Source organism: Microcaecilia unicolor, chromosome 5 (genome assembly GCF_901765095.1).
Source record: "Microcaecilia unicolor chromosome 5, aMicUni1.1, whole genome shotgun sequence".
Taxonomy (NCBI): Eukaryota; Metazoa; Chordata; class Amphibia; order Gymnophiona; family Siphonopidae; genus Microcaecilia; species Microcaecilia unicolor.
Genome location: NC_044035.1, coordinates 123727101 through 123745825, shown reverse-complemented (window position 1 = coordinate 123745825; position 18725 = coordinate 123727101). Strand labels below are relative to the sequence as shown.

General features: G+C 46.6%; 1 protein-coding gene across 3 annotated transcripts in view; it reads right to left on the bottom strand.

Moving 5' to 3' along the window:
• BMS1 (BMS1 ribosome biogenesis factor) overlaps positions 1–18725 on the bottom strand; it is a 100963-nt gene that overhangs the window by 26667 nt on the left and 55571 nt on the right. For 2 of the 3 annotated variants that reach the window (XM_030203248.1, XM_030203249.1), the window contains 4 exons: positions 18466–18654; positions 13314–13502; positions 5192–5372; positions 2362–2420 (listed from right to left, as the gene is read on the bottom strand). In XM_030203248.1, coding sequence (XP_030059108.1) covers positions 2362–2420; positions 5192–5372; positions 13314–13502; positions 18466–18654 — 618 coding nt within the window. The remainder of the gene's footprint in view (positions 1–2361; positions 2421–5191; positions 5373–13313; positions 13503–18465; positions 18655–18725) is intronic. The other variant, XM_030203247.1, reaches the window with a different exon arrangement.

The window sequence follows — 18725 nt, the reverse complement described above, 5'->3', positions numbered from 1 at the left end:
AAATGAAAGTTTCTCAATCTCAGAGGATATCACATAGGATTTTCTTTGAAGACCTAATACTTTTTGGTCCAAAAATTATAAACCCCCTCTCCTTTCCCTTAAAGTTGTGGCTAAAAGAAAGCCTCAAAGTCAGGTGGAGATAATTGACTCAATATCACTGTATCTGCTTCCAATAACCATGATGCATTAACACATAAAACACCTGGTCTGTGAGATCATATAAGATCATAAATGACCTCTCACTTATTCCTAACTGATCTAGCATTTACACGTGCTATTACATTCATTCGTCAATTGTACCAAAGAGAATATACCAATGATTTAACACTCTATTCCATCTTGGTTTGGGTTTTAATGACCCTACACTACCATATCTACTATGTTCTAAAGCAACAGGTACATTACATGGTTCCATGAGACTCCCTCCCTCAAGATTAGACCCACACCTTGGTCACACAAAGTCCGCCTGAAGGAGCGTACAAAGGAGCACTCCATCATCGACACCACTCTCTGACGCATAGTGCCTCTGGCATAGGCCCTCTCCCCTTATACTTGACGCCCGACTGTGACATTGCAGAAGGCGGAGCTTAAGATTGTCCTGGGAGAAGTGCCTGAAGCTGCTCCCACGGAGAGTCTTTTTACGTGTGCCAATTGGTGCCATGCCCATGGTCCACCTATTTATACCCACCTTAGAGTTGTGTGTTAAAAGAATTTAGGCGCTACTTTATAGAATAGCACCTAGTGCACTTATGTGTGAAACTACCAATTAAAGGTGCATTTCACGTGCATAAAATGGAGTGTAGCTCTAGGCATGTTTATAGAATTGCCCTGGACTGTTAGCTCATTAGGTCAATGACATAATGTACTGAAATTACTTACCACCACTAAATAGCCCATGTATATCAACAGCACTATAAAAATTAAGTATACTTAATTACTTCAAATTAACTTCATACAAAAGTAATTCAAACCAGCTCAATTACTGTGAATGAGAACATGTGGCCTTTAAATTGTAGGCCTTACGGCATTTTTTGGAATCTGAGCTAATTTGAGTTTGCTATGAGAAAGGGTATGAAGACTTTAAATCTTAATTATATATTTCTTCACATTGAAAGTGTAGATCAGTGAAACAAACTAACTCTTAATATAATGCTTTTGAAAGGAGAAATTAGGTCTTACCTGATCATTTTCTTTCCATTAGTCCTTCCCACTATTCCAGAACCTATGGGATAGTTGTGTCCATCAAACAGCACGAGGAGATAGAGAACTGAAAACTGAGCTGAGACATATCTCTCTCAGCATCCAGTCCAGCTCCTCTGTATTTATGTAGACAAGCAATAGGGAGAAACTCAAAATAAACACAACCACCTTAAACAACTCGCTAACTTTGAACAACTCACTAACCTAACACTAACCAGAGAAGCAAATATGTATAGACCTCTCTCATCTCTGGACCACTTGTACAGTACAAGAGATATGCAGGAAGTATCATGCAAAGCGACAGTCATTTTTTTTTTACACTTAAGATTTATTGAAAAGTTTTAAGTCGTTATTTGACCCATTACTTCGCACCGACTAAACATCTCAGAAATCTTGGGAGGTTTTCTGGAATAGTGGGAAGAAAATTATCAGTTAAGACCTAATTTCTCCTTCCAATACATAGCTTCCCACTGTTCCAGAACCTTTGGAATGTTCAAAAGCAATCCCTACAGTGGGTGGTATCTTGGCACCGCCACCCTGAGGACTGAAGCCCCCAAACTGGCTTATGAGCACACCACATCACCATCTTGCAAATATCTACCAGAGACAGTAAGGTAGTCTCAGATCAGGATGTTGCTGTACGGTTTGTAGAATGAGCCCACAAGGCCCAAGGGGCTTGCTTTCCAACAAACAATTAAGTTGATGCAATAGTCTTCTTCAGACATCTAGCAATTGTGAAGCTTGGAAGCCATGAGGCCAAGCCTCTGTTTACCAAAATCTATGAACAGTCTGTCCAATTTGCAAAACTCATTCATGACTTCCAGATATCTAATGAGAACTCTGCGCACATTGAGAAGCTTCAAGGAATAATAGCCTCTTTGTCCTATCTGCGAAAGGATGGCAGCTCCACAGATTGAAATACTGATAGCACTTTCGGAAGAGAGGAAGGAACTGTACACAGGGAGGACCCCCCCCCCCCCCCCCGCCTCCGAAAAGTGAAGAAAGGGATCCCAACAAGACAGTCTGAAGCTCCGAAACCCTATGTTCTGGAATAGTGGGAAACTATGTAATGGAATTGCACTTTTTAGACAGCAGAATGTGAAAAATGTACAAGGGTGTGAAAGATTTTAACAAGGCCAGTACATATATTGTTCCACCTACCGTTGTACCACTGACTGCCTGGACTGCCAAAAATCCAGTGCCCTGTGGAGTGATAGGGCCTGAAATATAAACAAATGCATAAAATGAGAGCTTATTGCCTTAAATGAGAGATACTCAATACTTTTTCATTATAAATGAGATGCCTTGAATTACCAAGTACAAAAGACATATCAAGTTTTTGTGGTATTCACCACTCTCCAAAAAATCTGCAATAAATTACTTAAAAAAAATCATTTACACAATTCAAAATATGTCCCTTTTAATGTATGAATCAGAAGCCTCCTGCAATACTGCTTGAACCTTCAATTAAACCAAGCTTTGAGTCCAGAAAAACACCTGAATGCTCATGCAGGAAACTCCCCTTTTGTATGCCTGCAATGTGTTGTACTTGCTTAAAATCAAGAAAAGAAAAAAAGATGCTCAAACAGTACAAGTCTGAAACTTCTATAAGACCACATCAAAGCTTTAACCCACTGGTGTTCACAGAAGGGGGCAGGGAGATTGACAGCTGAAACTGTAATACTGCCAAAATCAATATTCTGAAGTACCTTATACCCATTTAAACAAAAACATGCACTTCAGTCCATGTTCCATTATACTGTTACATAAATTAAAATGAATCCAGCAGGGCAGACAGAAGCTATATGGAAGGCTCTTATTTCTGTATATTTGTAAGTGATCTGGGTGTTCTAAAACTTGTAAAAGTCTAAAACACAACAGGGTTTGCCAAAAAGTGTTGAACTTTCTCTAAATGACTGTTTCTACCTAGAGACTGTAGTGAGGCTTTTTCCTGATCTGATTCAGTGCCTTTTTCGTTTTGCTGACTCGAAGTACCAGCCATCTTTCATCCCCCACGTCCACTCTTCTATTGGCTATTTTTCTTATTAAAAAAAAAATTCTCATGGAAAGGGCTATGCTATTTCTCAGATTATCTCTTCTAGTCAGGTAAAATGGATCTTACACTCAAATCCAACATCTTAAAGATAATGGGCCCAATATTCAAAACTATTTAACCAGCTAGGAACGGCTGGCTCCTGGTCGGTTAAATAGCATTTTAGTGCCTAACTGTGGATATTCAGTGGGAGATAACGTGTCACCGTGGGGTCATCTCCCTCTTCCATTGGCAGCTCCCCTTCCTTTAGAATGTCCATGGCCCCTGGAGGGGGCGGGGGAGTACCCAGAAAAGAGGGTGTCTGCATCCAGCGCAGTGGAGGCAGCATCCAAGTCAAAGGCCTCAACCCGGGATTGCTTGGCCAAGAGTGGCTGTGGTAAGGCAAGGGATCCTGGAGGGGAGGGGAAGGTGTCCTGACACCAAGAACCCCCTGCCCATTTCAGCATGAATGCTTTGTGCACAAGCACAAACTCTGATGAGAAAAAGGAGCACCATCGCCCCCAAGAACCTCCCCTGGCTCTCCTCTCAGACAGGGATCTGACAGCACCGAAGTCTGCTCAGTGTGTGCCTTTCCCACTGCCATGTGCTGTGTCAATGCAGCAGCGCTGAAAAAATGATATCCATGGGAGGACACGCCATAGGCAGGCCTAAGGCTACTGCCAAAGCTATAATCAGCTCCTCCGTGTTCCCCCCCCCAAAAAAAACCTGGCTCCCTGCTGCCGACAGCCTCGCATCTGGTGCACTTTGCCGCATGCACCAGTCACCCCCCCCCCCCCCCTCCACGGTCGCTGCTCTCCGGCTCCCACACAGGGAACAGCATTTGGTGGCTTCTGACGGCGCTGACATTGGGCGAGCTGAAGGGCTGACATTGTGGATCTCCCCCTCGCAGAGTTTCCAGCGCTGCACAGCTCCTCTGGCCGGCTTCATTTTTTTTAACTGCCCAGCAAGCGCTTACCTCAACGGCCTACAGTAGGGTTGGTTTTTTTTAACCAGGAGGCAGGAGAGAATAGCTGGGGCCAGACAAATCAAGGCACAGATGCCCCAGACATGGAGGGGTCGTTGGGGGGAGGGACCTGGAACCACGAGGTGTACCTCAAATATCCCAAGACCTGGGACTGATCTAGGCTCAACAGGGACGGGCTAGGAGACGGATCAATCCACAGCTGCACAGGTATAACCCTCCACCTGCTAGACAGAGAGACTACTGAAGAGAAGCTGGCTGCAATCTGAAGTTCTCTCTCCATCTGCTGGTAGAGGGACATAACTCAAGTCTCTGGATTGATCTATGGGACGCTATGGAAATACAGTGAGGTACAAAATGCATTCAGAGTATTTCTGTAGTAAAAACAAGGGGAAGTAAAGAAAAGTAGAGAAGACAAGGAAACAAGTCTGTGTAGTACTAGAGAAGTTCAGGAGATTAAAGAATTGTTTTAGGCAGCTAGCAAGGACAGTGGTGTTTTTGGAGGTATTACTTGGGTACGGGAAGGGGAAAGGTAAGCTATATTATATCAAGAACTTTGAAGCATGGTTGAAGAGCTGGTCTAAAGAGGGGTTTGGGATTTCTTGGGGACTGAGGCTCTATCTGAAGAATAAAAGATGTTATAGTAGTGATGTCTTGCATCCTATCTGAGAAAGAAACCAAGATTCTAGAACTGCTCAGATCTTACATTAACAAGAGTCTAAACTAAATGAGGAAAAGGTGGACAGATGGAAGCTGGCTGAATTGGGATGTCACCCCAAGAAACAAATTAAGTAAATGAGGAACCATACGAAATAGTATGCATCTCACAAATTTAACTCAAGGCAACAAGGATACACTAACTGCTGATACCACACCTTCCTGCTGTTCATTTAGCCATCGCAACACATTACACTTACACAGCTAGAGAAAAACCTGGGCATCAGATTGTGCTTAATCTTTATCCAGAAATGTCTTACCCCAGATAGTTGCCCCACAGTGCATATGCTCCGGGGTGTACTTAAGGAGCCTATGTCGTCCGTTGTGATCCTCTACGTAGTACAGGGGGATGGTCTGAAATCGTCTCCAGCCCAGAGAGAAGATTAAAGGGTCACGTGTCTTAAGAACCTTCTTATGCCAACGATGTTTCTTCAGGCGCATCTGTACAACAAACAAAAGTAGTACAGACAGGTTCTGTGGCTCTGAAAGACGCCACTGCCCTTTACCCAGTGAATTCAGCAAGGAAACCTCAGCGATCATGACTGGATGGGGTCTTGTACAAATTAAGTTCTGATTTGGCCTCTTTTTCACCAATTTAAGCCCCTTCTCTGGCATTTTGACTGAGATTATGCACCTACTTAGTGTAACACCCTATAATAGTCCTAAGGTCCAGGCTTTACTTCATGTAAAATTAATAAACATGTATTTATTTATAACCATATTGAAATAAATTGTAAATTCCAATCTAATATATTCATAAATTTTATTTTGAATTTTTTTCTTTTAAATTTTTATGCGCTCAGAAATCAAAATGTGTGCTAGTATATTCATAAGAAAATGGTCACACTATTTCTATCATTGCATATATCCACTTTCAGGTCCACTGTCCAATGATCACCAACATGGCCCTGTATAGCGAATGCTACATACCTGTAGAAGGTATTCTCCGAGGACAGCAGGCTGATTGTTCTCACTGATGGGTGACGTCCACGGCAGCCCCTCCAATCGGAATCTTCACTAGCAAAGTCCTTTGCTAGCCCTCGCGCGCCCGCGCGCACCACGCATGCGCGGCCGTCTTCCCGCCCGAAACCGGCTCGAGCCGGCCAGTCTCGTATGTAGCAAAAGAGATACAAGGGAAGACACAACTCCAAAGGGGAGGCGGGCGGGTTTGTGAGAACAATCAGCCTGCTGTCCTCGGAGAATACCTTCTACAGGTATGTAGCATTCGCTTTCTCCGAGGACAAGCAGGCTGCTTGTTCTCACTGATGGGGTATCCCTAGCCCCCAGGCTCACTCAAAACAACAACCATGGTCAATTGGACCTCGCAACGGCGAGGACATAACTAAGATTGACCTAAAAAATTTACCAACTGAGAGTGCAGCCTGGAACAGAACAAACAGGGCCCTCTGGGGGTGGAGTTGGATCCTAAAGCCCAAACAGGTTCTGAAGAACTGACTGCCCGAACCGACTGTCGCGTCGGATATCCTGCTGCAGGCAGTAATGAGATGTGAATGTGTGGACAGATGACCACGTCGCAGCTTTGCAAATTTCTTCAATGGAGGCTGACTTCAAGTGGGCTACCGACGCAGCCATGGCTCTAACATTATGAGCCGTGACATGACCCTCAAGAGCCAGCCCCGCCTGGGCGTAAGTGAAGGAAATGCAATCTGCTAGCCAATTGGATATGGTGCGTTTCCCCACAGCCACTCCCCTCCTATTGGGATCAAAAGAAACAAACAATTGGGCGGACTGTCTGTTGGGCTGTGTCCGCTCCAGGTAGAAGGCCAATGCTCTCTTGCAGTCCAATGTGTGCAGCTGACGTTCAGCAGGGCAGGAATGAGGACGGGGAAAGAATGTTGGCAAGACAATTGACTGGTTCAGATGGAACTCCGACACGACCTTTGGCAGGAACTTAGGGTGAGTGCGGAGGACTACTCTGTTATGATGAAATTTGGTGTAAGGGGCCTGGGCTACCAGGGCCTGAAGCTCACTGACTCTACGAGCTGAAGTAACTGCCACCAAGAAAATGACCTTCCAGGTCAAGTACTTCAGATGGCAGGAGTTCAGTGGCTCAAAAGGAGGTTTCATCAGCTGGGTGAGAACGACATTGAGATCCCATGACACTGTAGGAGGCTTGACAGGGGGCTTTGACAAAAGCAAACCTCTCATGAAGCGAACAACTAAAGGCTGTCCTGAGATCGGCTTACCTTCCACACGGTAATGGTATGCACTGATTGCACTAAGGTGAACCCTTACAGAGTTGGTCTTGAGACCAGACTCAGACAAGTGCAGAAGGTATTCAAGCAGGGTCTGTGTAGGACAAGAGCGAGGATCTAGGGCCTTGCTGTCACACCAGACGGCAAACCTCCTCCATAAAAAGAAGTAACTCCTCTTAGTGGAATCTTTCCTGGAAGCAAGCAAGATACGGGAGACACCCTCTGACAGACCCAAAGAGGCAAAGTCTACGCTCTCAACATCCAGGCCGTGAGAGCCAGGGACCGGAGGCTGGGATGCAGAACAGCCCCTTCGTCCTGCGTGATGAGGGTCGGAAAACACTCCAATCTCCACGGTTCTTCGGAGGATAACTCCAGAAGAAGAGGGAACCAGATCTGACGCGGCCAAAAAGGAGCAATCAGAATCATGGTGCCTCGGTCTTGCTTGAGTTTCAACAAAGTCTTCCCCACCAGAGGAATGGGAGGATAAGCATACAGCAGGCCCTCCCCCCAATCCAGGAGGAAGGCATCCGATGCCAGTCTGCCGGGGGCCTGAAGCCTGGAACAGAACTGAGGGACTTTGTGGTTTGCTCGAGATGCGAAGAGATCCACCAAGGGGGTGCCCCACGCTTGGAAGATCTGGCGCACCACTCGAGAGTTGAGCGACCACTCGTGAGGTTGCATAATCCTGCTCAGTCTGTCGGCCAGACTGTTGTTTACGCCTGCCAGATATGTGGCTTGGAGCACCATGCCGTGACGGCGAGCCCAGAGCCACATGCTGACGGCTTCCTGACACAGGGGGCGAGATCCGGTGCCCCCCTGCTTGTTGACATAGTACATGGCAACCTGATTCTGTCTGTCTGAATTTGGATAATTTGTTGGGACAGCCGATCTCTGAAAGCCTTCAGAGCGTTCCAGATCGCTCGCAACTCCAGGAGATTGATCTGTAGACCGCGTTCCTGGAGGGACCAGCTTCCTTGGGTGTGAAGCCCATCGACATGAGCTCCCCATCCCAGGAGAGACGCATCCGTGGTCAGCACTTTTTGTGGCTGAGGAATTTGGAAAGGACGTCCCAGAGTCAAATTGGACCAAATCGTCCACCAATACAGGGATTCGAGAAAACTCGTGGACAGGTGGATCACGTCTTCTAGATCCCCAGCAGCCTGAAACCACTGAGAAGCTAGGGTCCATTGAGCAGATCTCATGTGAAGGCGGGCCATGGGAGTCACATGAACTGTGGAGGCCATGTGGCCCAGCAATCTCAACATCTGCCGAGCTGTGATCTGCTGGGACGCTCGCACCCGCGAGACGAGGGACAACAAGTTGTTGGCTCTCGTCTCTGGGAGATAGGCGCGAGCCATCCGAGAATCCAGCAGAGCTCCTATGAATTCGAGTCTCTGTGCTGGGAGAAGATGGGACTTTGGGTAATTTATCACAAACCCCAGTAGCTCCAGGAGGCGAATAGTCATCTGCATGGACTGCAGGGCTCCTGCCTCGGACGTGTTCTTCACCAGCCAATCGTCGAGATATGGGAACACGTGCACCCCCAGCCTGCGAAGTGCTGCTGCTACTACAGCCAAGCACTTTGTGAACACCCTGGGCGCAGAGGCGAGCCCAAAGGGTAGCACACAGTACTGGAAGTGACGTGTGCCCAGCTGAAATCGTAGATACTGTCTGTGAGCTGGCAGTATCGGGATGTGTGTGTAGGCATCCTTCAAGTCCAGAGAGCATAGCCAATCGTTTTCCTGAATCATGGGAAGGAGGGTGCCCAGGGAAAGCATCCTGAACTTTTCTTTTACGAGATATTTGTTCAGGGCCCTTAGGTCTAGGATGGGACGCATCCCCCCTGTTTTCTTTTCCACAAGGAAGTACCTGGAATAGAATCCCAGCCCTTCTTGCCCGGATGGCACGGGCTCGACCGCATTGGCGCTGAGAAGGGCGGAGAGTTCCTCTGCAAGTACCTGCTTGTGCTGGAAGCTGTAAGACTGAGCTCCCGGTGGACAATTTGGAGGTTTTGAGGCCCAATTGAGAGTGTATCCTTGCCGGACTATTTGCAGAACCCACTGATCGGAGGTTATGAGAGGCCACCTTTGGTGAAAAGTTTTCAACCTCCCCCCGACCGGCAGGTCGCCCGGCACTGACACTTGTATGTCGGCTATGCTCTGCTGGAGCCAGTCAAAAGCTCGCCCCTTGCTTTTGCTGGGGAGCCGCGGGGCCTTGTTGAGGCGCACGCTGCTGACGAGAGCGAGCGCGCTGGGGCTTAGCCTGGGCCGCAGGCTGTCGAGAAGGAGGATTGTACCTACGCTTGCCAGCAGAGTAGGGAACAGTCCTCCTTCCCCAAAAAAATCTTCTACCTGTAGAGGTAGATGCTGAAGGCTGCCGGCGGGAGAACTTGTCGAATGTGGTATCCCGCTGGTGGAGATGCTCTACCACCTGCTCGACCTTCTCTCCAAAAATGTTGTCCGCACGGCAAGGCGAGTCCGCAATCCGCTGCTGGAGTCTATTCTCCAGGTCGGAGGCACGCAGCCATGAGAGCCTGCGCATCACCACACCTTGAGCAGCGGCCCTGGACGCAACATCAAAGGTGTCATATACCCCTCTGGCCAGGAATTTTCTGCACGCCTTCAGCTGCCTGACCACCTCCTGAAAAGGCTTGGCTTGCTCAGGGGGGAGCGCATCAACCAAGCCCGCCAACTGCCGCACATTGTTCCGCATGTGTATGCTCGTGTAGAGCTGGTAAGACTGGATTTTGGCCACGAGCATAGAGGAATGGTAGGCCTTCCTCCCAAAGGAGTCTAAGGTTCTAGAGTCTTTGCTCGGGGGCGCCGAAGCATGCTCCCTAGAACTCTTAGCCTTCTTTAGGGCCAGATCCACAACTCCAGAGTCGTGAGGCAACTGAGTGCGCATCAGCTCTGGGTCCCCATGGATCCGGTACTGGGACTCGATCTTCTTGGGGATGTGGGGATTACTTAGTGGCTTGGTCCAGTTCGCAAGCAATGTCTTTTTCAGGACATGGTGCAAGGGAACAGTGGACGCTTCCTTAGGTGGAGAAGGATAGTCCAGGAGCTCAAACATTTCAGCCCTGGGCTCGTCCTCCACAACCACCGGGAAGGGGATGGCCGTAGACATCTCCCGGACAAAGGAAGCGAAAGACAGACTCTCAGGAGGAGAAAGCTGTCTTTCAGGGGAGGGAGTGGGATCAGAAGGAAGACCCTCAGACTCCTCGTCAGAGAAATATCTGGGGTCTTCCTCTTCCTCCCACGAGGCCTCACCTTCGGTGTCAGACACAAGTTCACGAACCTGTGTCTGCAACCTCGCCCGGCTCGACTCAGTGGAGCCACGTCCACGATGGGGGCGTCGAGAGGTAAACTCCCTCGCCCGCATCGGCGAAGCTCCCTCCGCCGACGTAGTCGGGGAGCCCTCCTGGGAGGTGGCCGCAGTCGGCACCGCACGCGGTACCGACGTCGGGGACCTCACCCCGGGCGATGGGCCAGCCGGCGCCACGCTCGACGGTACCGGAGGCGCAAGCACCGCCGGTACCGGAGGGGTAGGGCGCAACAGCTCTCCCAGAATCTCTGGGAGAACGGCCCGGAGGCTCTCGTTCAGAGCGGCTGCAGAGAAAGGCATGGAGGCCGATGCAGGCGTCGACGTCAGAACCTGTTCCGGGCGTGGAGGCTGTTCCGGGCTGTCCAGAGTGGAGCGCATCGACACCTCTTGAACAGAGGGTGAGCGGTCCTCTCGGTGCCGATGCCTGCTGGGTGCCGACTCCCTCGGCGACCCAGAGCTCTCGGTGCCGACGCAGGGAGGAGACCGGTGTCGATGCTTCTTCGACTTCTTCCGAAGCATGTCACCGGAGCTCCCCGGCACCGACGAGGAGGACGTAGAATCCAGCCGTCGCTTCCTCGGGGCCGAGGTCGAAGGAGGTCGATCTCGGGGGGGCTGTACCGCAGGAGCCCTCAGGGTAGGGGGAGACCCACCCGAAGGCTCACCGCCACCAGCAGGGGAATGGACAGCCCTCACCTGCACTCCTGACGATGCACCACCGTCCGACGACATCAGCAGACGAGGTCCCGGTACCACCGACGTCGATGCAGCTATCCGATGTCTCGGCGCCGATGCAGAGGGCCGATGCCTCGATGCACTCGATGCACTGGCGGCCGAGGATGAAGGTCTGGACGCTGACGACGTCGATGCACTCGATGACCCTGGTACCGATGCCGACGAAGAGCCCGAGAACAAAACGTTCCACTGGGCCAATCTCGCTACCTGAGTCCGCCTTTGTAACAGGGAACACAGACTACAGTTCTGAGGACGGTGCTCGGCCCCCAGACACTGAAGACACGACGAGTGCCTATCAGTGAGCGAGATTACCCGGGCGCACTGGGTGCACTTCTTGAAGCCGCTGGAAGGCTTCGATGTCATGGGCGGAAAAATCACGCCGGCGAAATCAAAATCCGAAATGACGAATTTGAGCACCAAAAACTTTGAGGGAGAAAAATCTCGACCGAGGCCGAAAAGAGGCCTACCCAGACGACGAAAGAAAACTTACCGGGGCAAAGACTGGAAATACGGGAAGGGGCAAACGAAACCCAAGGGGGTTTGCGGAGCACTTTCCGAACGAAATCAGATATTTTCCGAAGAAAAAACACGTCGATTGTACAAAGGACGCGCGAGGTCGACTCTCCGGGGCTCGACACGGCGAAAAACACAGCCGTACCGAGTGCGGACGAAAGAAGACTGGCCGGCTCGAGCCGGTTTCGGGCGGGAAGACGGCCGCGCATGCGCGGTGCGCGCGCGAGGGCTAGCAAAGGACTTTGCTAGTGAAGATTCCGATTGGAGGGGCTGCCGTGGACGTCACCCATCAGTGAGAACAAGCAGCCTGCTTGTCCTCGGAGAATACAATTATAGTTCACTTTTAAGTTAAATATAGACCTCCATCCAAAAACACTCAATACAATTATCTTTACAGGTGATTCATCCAATGTCCCATCAGTAGTACAAGGGCTGAATTAATAACACCTTGAGGGGCATTTTCAAAAGAAACGTCCAAGTTGGGATCTGGACATCTTTGTAAAACATTCAAATCCGGACGGGGAAAACTGTATTTTCGAAAAAAAGATGGACGTCCATCTTTCGTTTCGAAAATACCAAGGACGTCCTTGGATTTGGACGGCCTTAGACATGGACGTCTTTGACTTTCGGCGATTTTCGAAACCAAAGACATCCATGACTAAAATATCCAAACGCAAGTCATTTGGACGTGGGAGGAGCCAGCATTCTAGTGCACTGGTCCCCCTGACATGTCAGGACACCAACCGGGCACCCTAGGGGGCACTGCAGTGGACTTCAGAAATTGCTCCCAGGAACATAGCTCCCTTACCTTGTGTGCTGAGCCCCCCAACCCCCCCACCCAAACCCCCCCCCCCCCCACTACTCACAACTGTACACCACTACCATAGCCCTTATGGGTGAAGGGGGCACCTAGATATGGGTACAGTGGGTTTCTGGTGGGTTTTGGAGGGCTCGCTGTTTCCTCCACAAATGTAACAGGTAGGGAGGGTATGGGCCTGGGACCGCATGTCTGAAGTGCACTGCAGTATCCACTAAAACTGCTCCATGGACCTGCATGCGCTGTCATGGACCTGAGTATGACATCTGAGGCTGGCGACATATTTTGAAAGATGTATTTTTGAGGGTGGGAGGGGGTTAGTGACCACTGGGGGAGTAACAGGAGGTCATCCCAGATTCCCTCCGGTGGCCATCTGGTCATTTCGGGCACCTTTTTGTGCCTTATTCATAAAACAACACGTCTGGGTGAAAACGTCCAAGTTTTACTTTAGGACGTCCTTGCTTTTTTGATTATGGCTCAAAGGCGTCCAAGTCTTAGGCATGCCCAAGTCCCATCTTCACCACGCCTCCGACACACTCCCTTGAAATTTGGATGTCCCTGGGAGATGGACGTTCATGTTCTGATTTATGTTGAAAGATGGACATCCTTCACTTTCGAAAATGAGCCCGATTGTCACATGAATGTCCCATTTAAAAAATAACAACAAATTAACATCTTCAATGCCCACCATCTTCTCTTCCCATAATATGCACTGCGCCCTCCTACACCTCCTCTTTAGCGAGCCAGCTGTACTACATTCCAAAGGCTGCAATTTCATACCTGCACATATCCAATAGTGCCTTCACTATTGCCTAATCCACCCAGAACAATGGGATAATGAGGATCGAAGTTCACCACAAATTCATATGGTATACTCTCTATCTCAATCCTGAGGTACATCCCAGGCCTGAAGCCCTCATACTGAATTCGGACATCATCCTCTTGATCTTCAAACTCTGCGCGGTTCAGCTGCAAGGAAAAATACTCAAGTTTATTTATTTATTGATACTTGATACCTGTATTCCACATTATCCAAAATACAATTACTCAGCTCAATGTGGCTTACATAAGTAATAAACACTACAAGTGAATGTATAATACATGTTATAAAAACTAAGAGTTAAAAGAACATTCTTGAATGTGAAATAATGAGAAACAGTTACAAAAAGTGTAACATTTTATAAAATGTTGCCTAGGAGGGGAGGCCAAGGAGGTGCCGACTGAATTATTAGACATACACAACATAATAAGGGCTTCAGATTTCAAGTTTTAAAGATCACCGGTTAGAACATCTCAATGCAAAAAAAAATAAATAAATAAAAACAAACCAGGAGTTCATTAGATTGACTTCATAACAATACCATTTCTCCTAATACTCTCTAACCTTGCACTCCGTGTGCCTGGGATATGCCACTGTTTTCAGTACAGAAATGGCACAAATTCCTCAACAGGACAAATGTATGTATTTGATTCCGCACAAAAAGGTTTGCTGCAGAAATACCAACTACCACCGATTTTTTTGTATCCTCAAATAAAACCAGGCTGAGTAGGCTAGGAGCTTCATACTCAATGGCAGTTAACCGGACAGCTCTGAACACCACAGCACTCTACAGTTACTGCCAGGGTGGTCCAGATGCAGAGTTGGGGGGGAGAAGCCGAGAGCTATTTGGCACAGGCAGCTCCTTGTGACTCTGGGTAAGTCACTTAACCCTCCACTGCCCCATGTAAGCCGTATTGAGCCTGCCATGAGTGGGAAAGCGTGGGGTACAAATGTAACTAAAAAAAAAAAAATATATATATATATATAATTTTTTGTATGATAACTTTTATGGAGAAAATGTGCTAGTTATGATCTATACCTGTTGTTGGGGAGGGGGTGCGGATATATGGCATATTTACATTTTATTCATACGAACTCCCATACTGTATCAGACTAAAGGTCTGATAGGGTCATGTATGACGTGCATCACGTATGTTAGCATTATCTGTCAGGTGTGTCCTGGATAATTAAAAGGTTGAGAACCACTGCTTTAACCACTAGGCTACTTCAGAATGACCCTGACAAAATAATACACAATATTACAGTTTTTACAAAATAAAATGCAATATTACAGAAATGTTGAATTGCTGAAATTGGGATAAGATTAACAACTATTCCAGTCTATGGAATTATGTTAACTTGAAATAGTAATATCATTACGTTACGCTTAAGACACAGCATCGACAGCCTTCATTCCACATGGTAATTTACTCCAACATGTGATTACATAATTCAGAGCCCTGTCCTCAGTCTTAGCCAACTTCCTCGATTTTGCATTAGGTAATTCCAAATAGAGCATCTCCTGAGACGCATCACCTGCGAACGCAATCATCATTTTGGAGTATATAATCTAAATTCAGATTTCAACTACTATGGCTCTAAATCCCACGAGGTATTATAGACCAAAGTTAAAGTTTAAAACAGAACCCTGCTCCCTGTGACCTATTTCTATAAACAAACTAGTGGCTGCATTTTGAATCAAGTGCAACGTCTACATGTTTCTTCGGTAGCCCAAAACACATATCAAGGTGGGCCATTAACGCTGAATTAAAAATCAATGCAAAAACCATATTACCAAACATAGGGCATAGTAGGTGTAACTGTTCTAGATAAAAATGAGAGCTATGTACAACTACTGCTACTTGATCTCCAAAACATAATACACCGTCCAATTGACTAAAAACGTGATCTTTAAATCTCCAGTATATAATCTGACAAAGATCGAATTCTCATTGCATACTTGGCTTCTTAGAATTTGCGTTCACGTTACATACAACTACCCAACTCTGGATCTCATTCATGCAAGTATTGAACCTCTCTAGCATTTCTGTCCATTTAGTAACAAACTGGACACATCTTCAACAAAAATTAAAAATTCAGTCCCGTTTCCACATAATTTCCTAAGTTCCTAAGAACACCCAAACACAGAGGGTTTAGCAATCCTATAATGCATTTTCAGAGAGCACCAACACCACCCTTAAGATAGTGCATAAAGTACTCATTTTCAGAGAACATAAGACTTACAAAATTATATACAAGGGCATTTTCAATATAACATCTAAGTCAGACTTCGAACATTTTGTGCTAAACGTCCCAAATCCGAATAGGAAACAGACATTTTCAGAAAAGCAAAACATTTTTTTTAACCCAAAATACCACCTGTAACATTTTTGTGCTCTGTGCATTCTTTGTGGTCCATTTTTAAAATTTTTAAAAAAGTACAAGTGAAAAATGTAGAAAATCAAACCATTGGTATGTAGAAGGAGCCAGCATACTTAGTCGACTGGCCACACAAACATCCCAGGAAAGCAATGGAGCACCATAGGGGGCACTGCTGAGGACTTCATATAAAAGCTCCCAGGTACACATCTCACCATTGCTCCCTTATTTTGTCTGCTGAGCACTGCAAAACCCACTGCCCTCAACTGTACACCTCTACAATAGCCTTTTTGAGTGATCACCTATATGGTGGTACAGTGGGGCTTTGGTGAGTTTTGAAGGGCTCACAGTTTCCACCACAAGTGTAACAAGTAGAGAGAAATATGGACCTGGGTTGCCATCTCCATAATGCACTGCACAGACCACTATTTATTTATTTATTACATTTGTATCCCGCGCTTTCCCACTCAAAGCAGGTTCAATGCGGCTTACAAAGTAATAGGGAATACAGAGTATTGTTGGAAAAAGTAAAAGTTAAATATACCAGAATGATAGAAGAGATGAGTAGGTAGAGATAGGCAATGGAGAAGGGAGTAAGGTAGGAGATACAGTCTAGGTCAGTGTCGTTGTCACATGGATATATGTTAGGTAGATGGGTTCATAAGATTAGTCTGGGTCATTAGGATAGGCTTGCTTGAATAAATGGGTCTTCAGTGCTTTCCGGAAGGGCAAATAGTCACAAATTGATCTGATAGGTCTGGGGAGGGCATTCCAGAGTTGGCTGCCTAGGAAGAAGTTGGATCCATAATAGGTTTTGTACTTGAGTCCTTTGCAGTTGGGGTAGTGCAGGTTGAGGTAATTTCGCGAAGATTCAGACATGTTTCTGGTTGGAAGGACAATCAGATTGAGCATATAGCCCAGAGATTCACCATGTAAGATCTTGTGGATTAATGTGTGGACCTTGAAGTAGATTCGTTCTTTGAAAGGGAGCCAGTGAAGTTTTGCACGAAGAGGGGTTGCGCATTCAAAACGAGATTTCCCGAAAATGAGTTTCGCTGCTGTATTTTGGGCAGTCTGAAGTTTTTTCAGGATATGGGCCTTGCAGCCTGACAAGATACTATTACAGTAGTCGACATGGGTAAGTACCGTGGATTGCACCAAATTCCAGAAAGTTTTCTGGGGGAGATAGGGATTTACGCGTTTCAGTAACCACATCATATTGAACATTTTCTCTGTGGTGGATTTAGCATGATTTTCCAGCAAAAGGTGGTTGTCTAGTGTCACTCCAAGGATTTTTAGGTTGTCGGAAATGGGGATTGTGATGTCAGAGATTTTAAGATTAGATGGGAGGGGCGCGGAGTGTTGAGATGAGAGGATTAGGCATTGTGTTTTTTCTTTGTTCAATTTCATCTTGAAGGCATTGGCCCAAGAGGTTAAAATGTTCATGCCCATGGATATTTTCTCGGAAATTTCTGTTAGATTGGATTTGAAGGGAATGAATATGGTGACGTCGTCAGCATAAATGAAAGGGTTGAGACCATAACAAAAAGAGCGGAAGAAAAACCAAAACAGACCAGATAAAAACCATAGGGAGTAAGAGCACCAAAGAAGTTTATTAGCACCCGTATAAACGTCTTCAAAACACGTTTTGAAAATACCAATTTGGACATTTTGAAAAGAAATTCGCCTAAATGCTGCTTTATGACACTTTTTAAATGTTTTTCTCTTTCAAAAAGGAGCCCCATAGTAACGTATGTAACTTAGTAAGTCCATGTGCTTTGCAAATGAGCCTCAAGGTGTCTTAATGAAGTGATTGATCACACGAAGAATTTACAGAATTTTTTTTCAGGAATTCGGCACCCCTCCCTCTGACTTTTCTTCAGAATATGAAACTTCTCACCAGCATTAGAGAATGACGTGGTGTCGGGGATGGGGACAGAGCCTGCGGGGGCGGGGACAAACTTTGTCCCCATGTCACTTTCTACTTTGAAGCCTGTTAATGAACTGGACTGTTATTTATGTTTGTTTGATGCAGACAATATTTTTATTTTTTGGAAAAACAAGCAAACATGCTGGCCACAGCTAGCAAAATTTGCATGGGGGATCCTGTACATCCTGCTACCAGCACATCTTCTAAGAAGACATCTTCTGTTGCAGGAGGGACTGTGGAAGACAGGAGAGCTAGACTGAATCCTGAGATTGTTGATGACTTCTTATTCACCCACAGATAAAAAAAAGTCATAACAGCGCTTCATAGGGCATATTTCTCACCTCCAGGGCATACAGAATGGGTTGCATTTTGTACCCATGGACAATTTAACAGGGTGGATTAGGATTCCTTGGGGTAGTAGAAGTCAGCTATGGTTGGGGTTGGAAAGGTAGAGGGTGGTGGAAGGGTTATTATAGCTGCTACTTATTGTTTTACATTTGTAATTTATACACAACAGTTGCACAGCATATTGTTCCTTTTTATACTTTAATAAAAATATTTAAATATAAAATAATAAGTGTTTGAGGCTTCTGCAGATGAGAACAGAGCCCAAGGGGAAGGGGGCAGAATCTGCGGGGACGGAGACAAAACCCATGGAGACGGGGTGGGGACAGAGACAGAAGCCACGGAAATGGGGAGGATGGAGAAAATATTTGTCCCTGTGTCATTCTCTAACCAGCATGCATCAGGGAGTGTGCACAGTTTACAAAGCAATGAGAGATTTTAAGCAGCTGAGCCCATACTTGAGCCTGTTTCTGCATTTCCTCTTTCAAGTCATCGAAGTAGGTGGCGTCTCCGTCGTCATACTCTGCATCAAACTGCTCTTTCAGCTTCCGCTTCTTTTCCAAACGTTTTTTCTTCTCATCTTCATCTGCTGCAGCGGCAGCTTCTTTGGAATCTTCTTCTGCCTCTTCACTCTCACTTGCCATCTGCTAAAAAAAAAAAAAAGTAGTAGAATGTACACATTGTATACTACTAAGCCATTATGTTTAATAATTTAAGC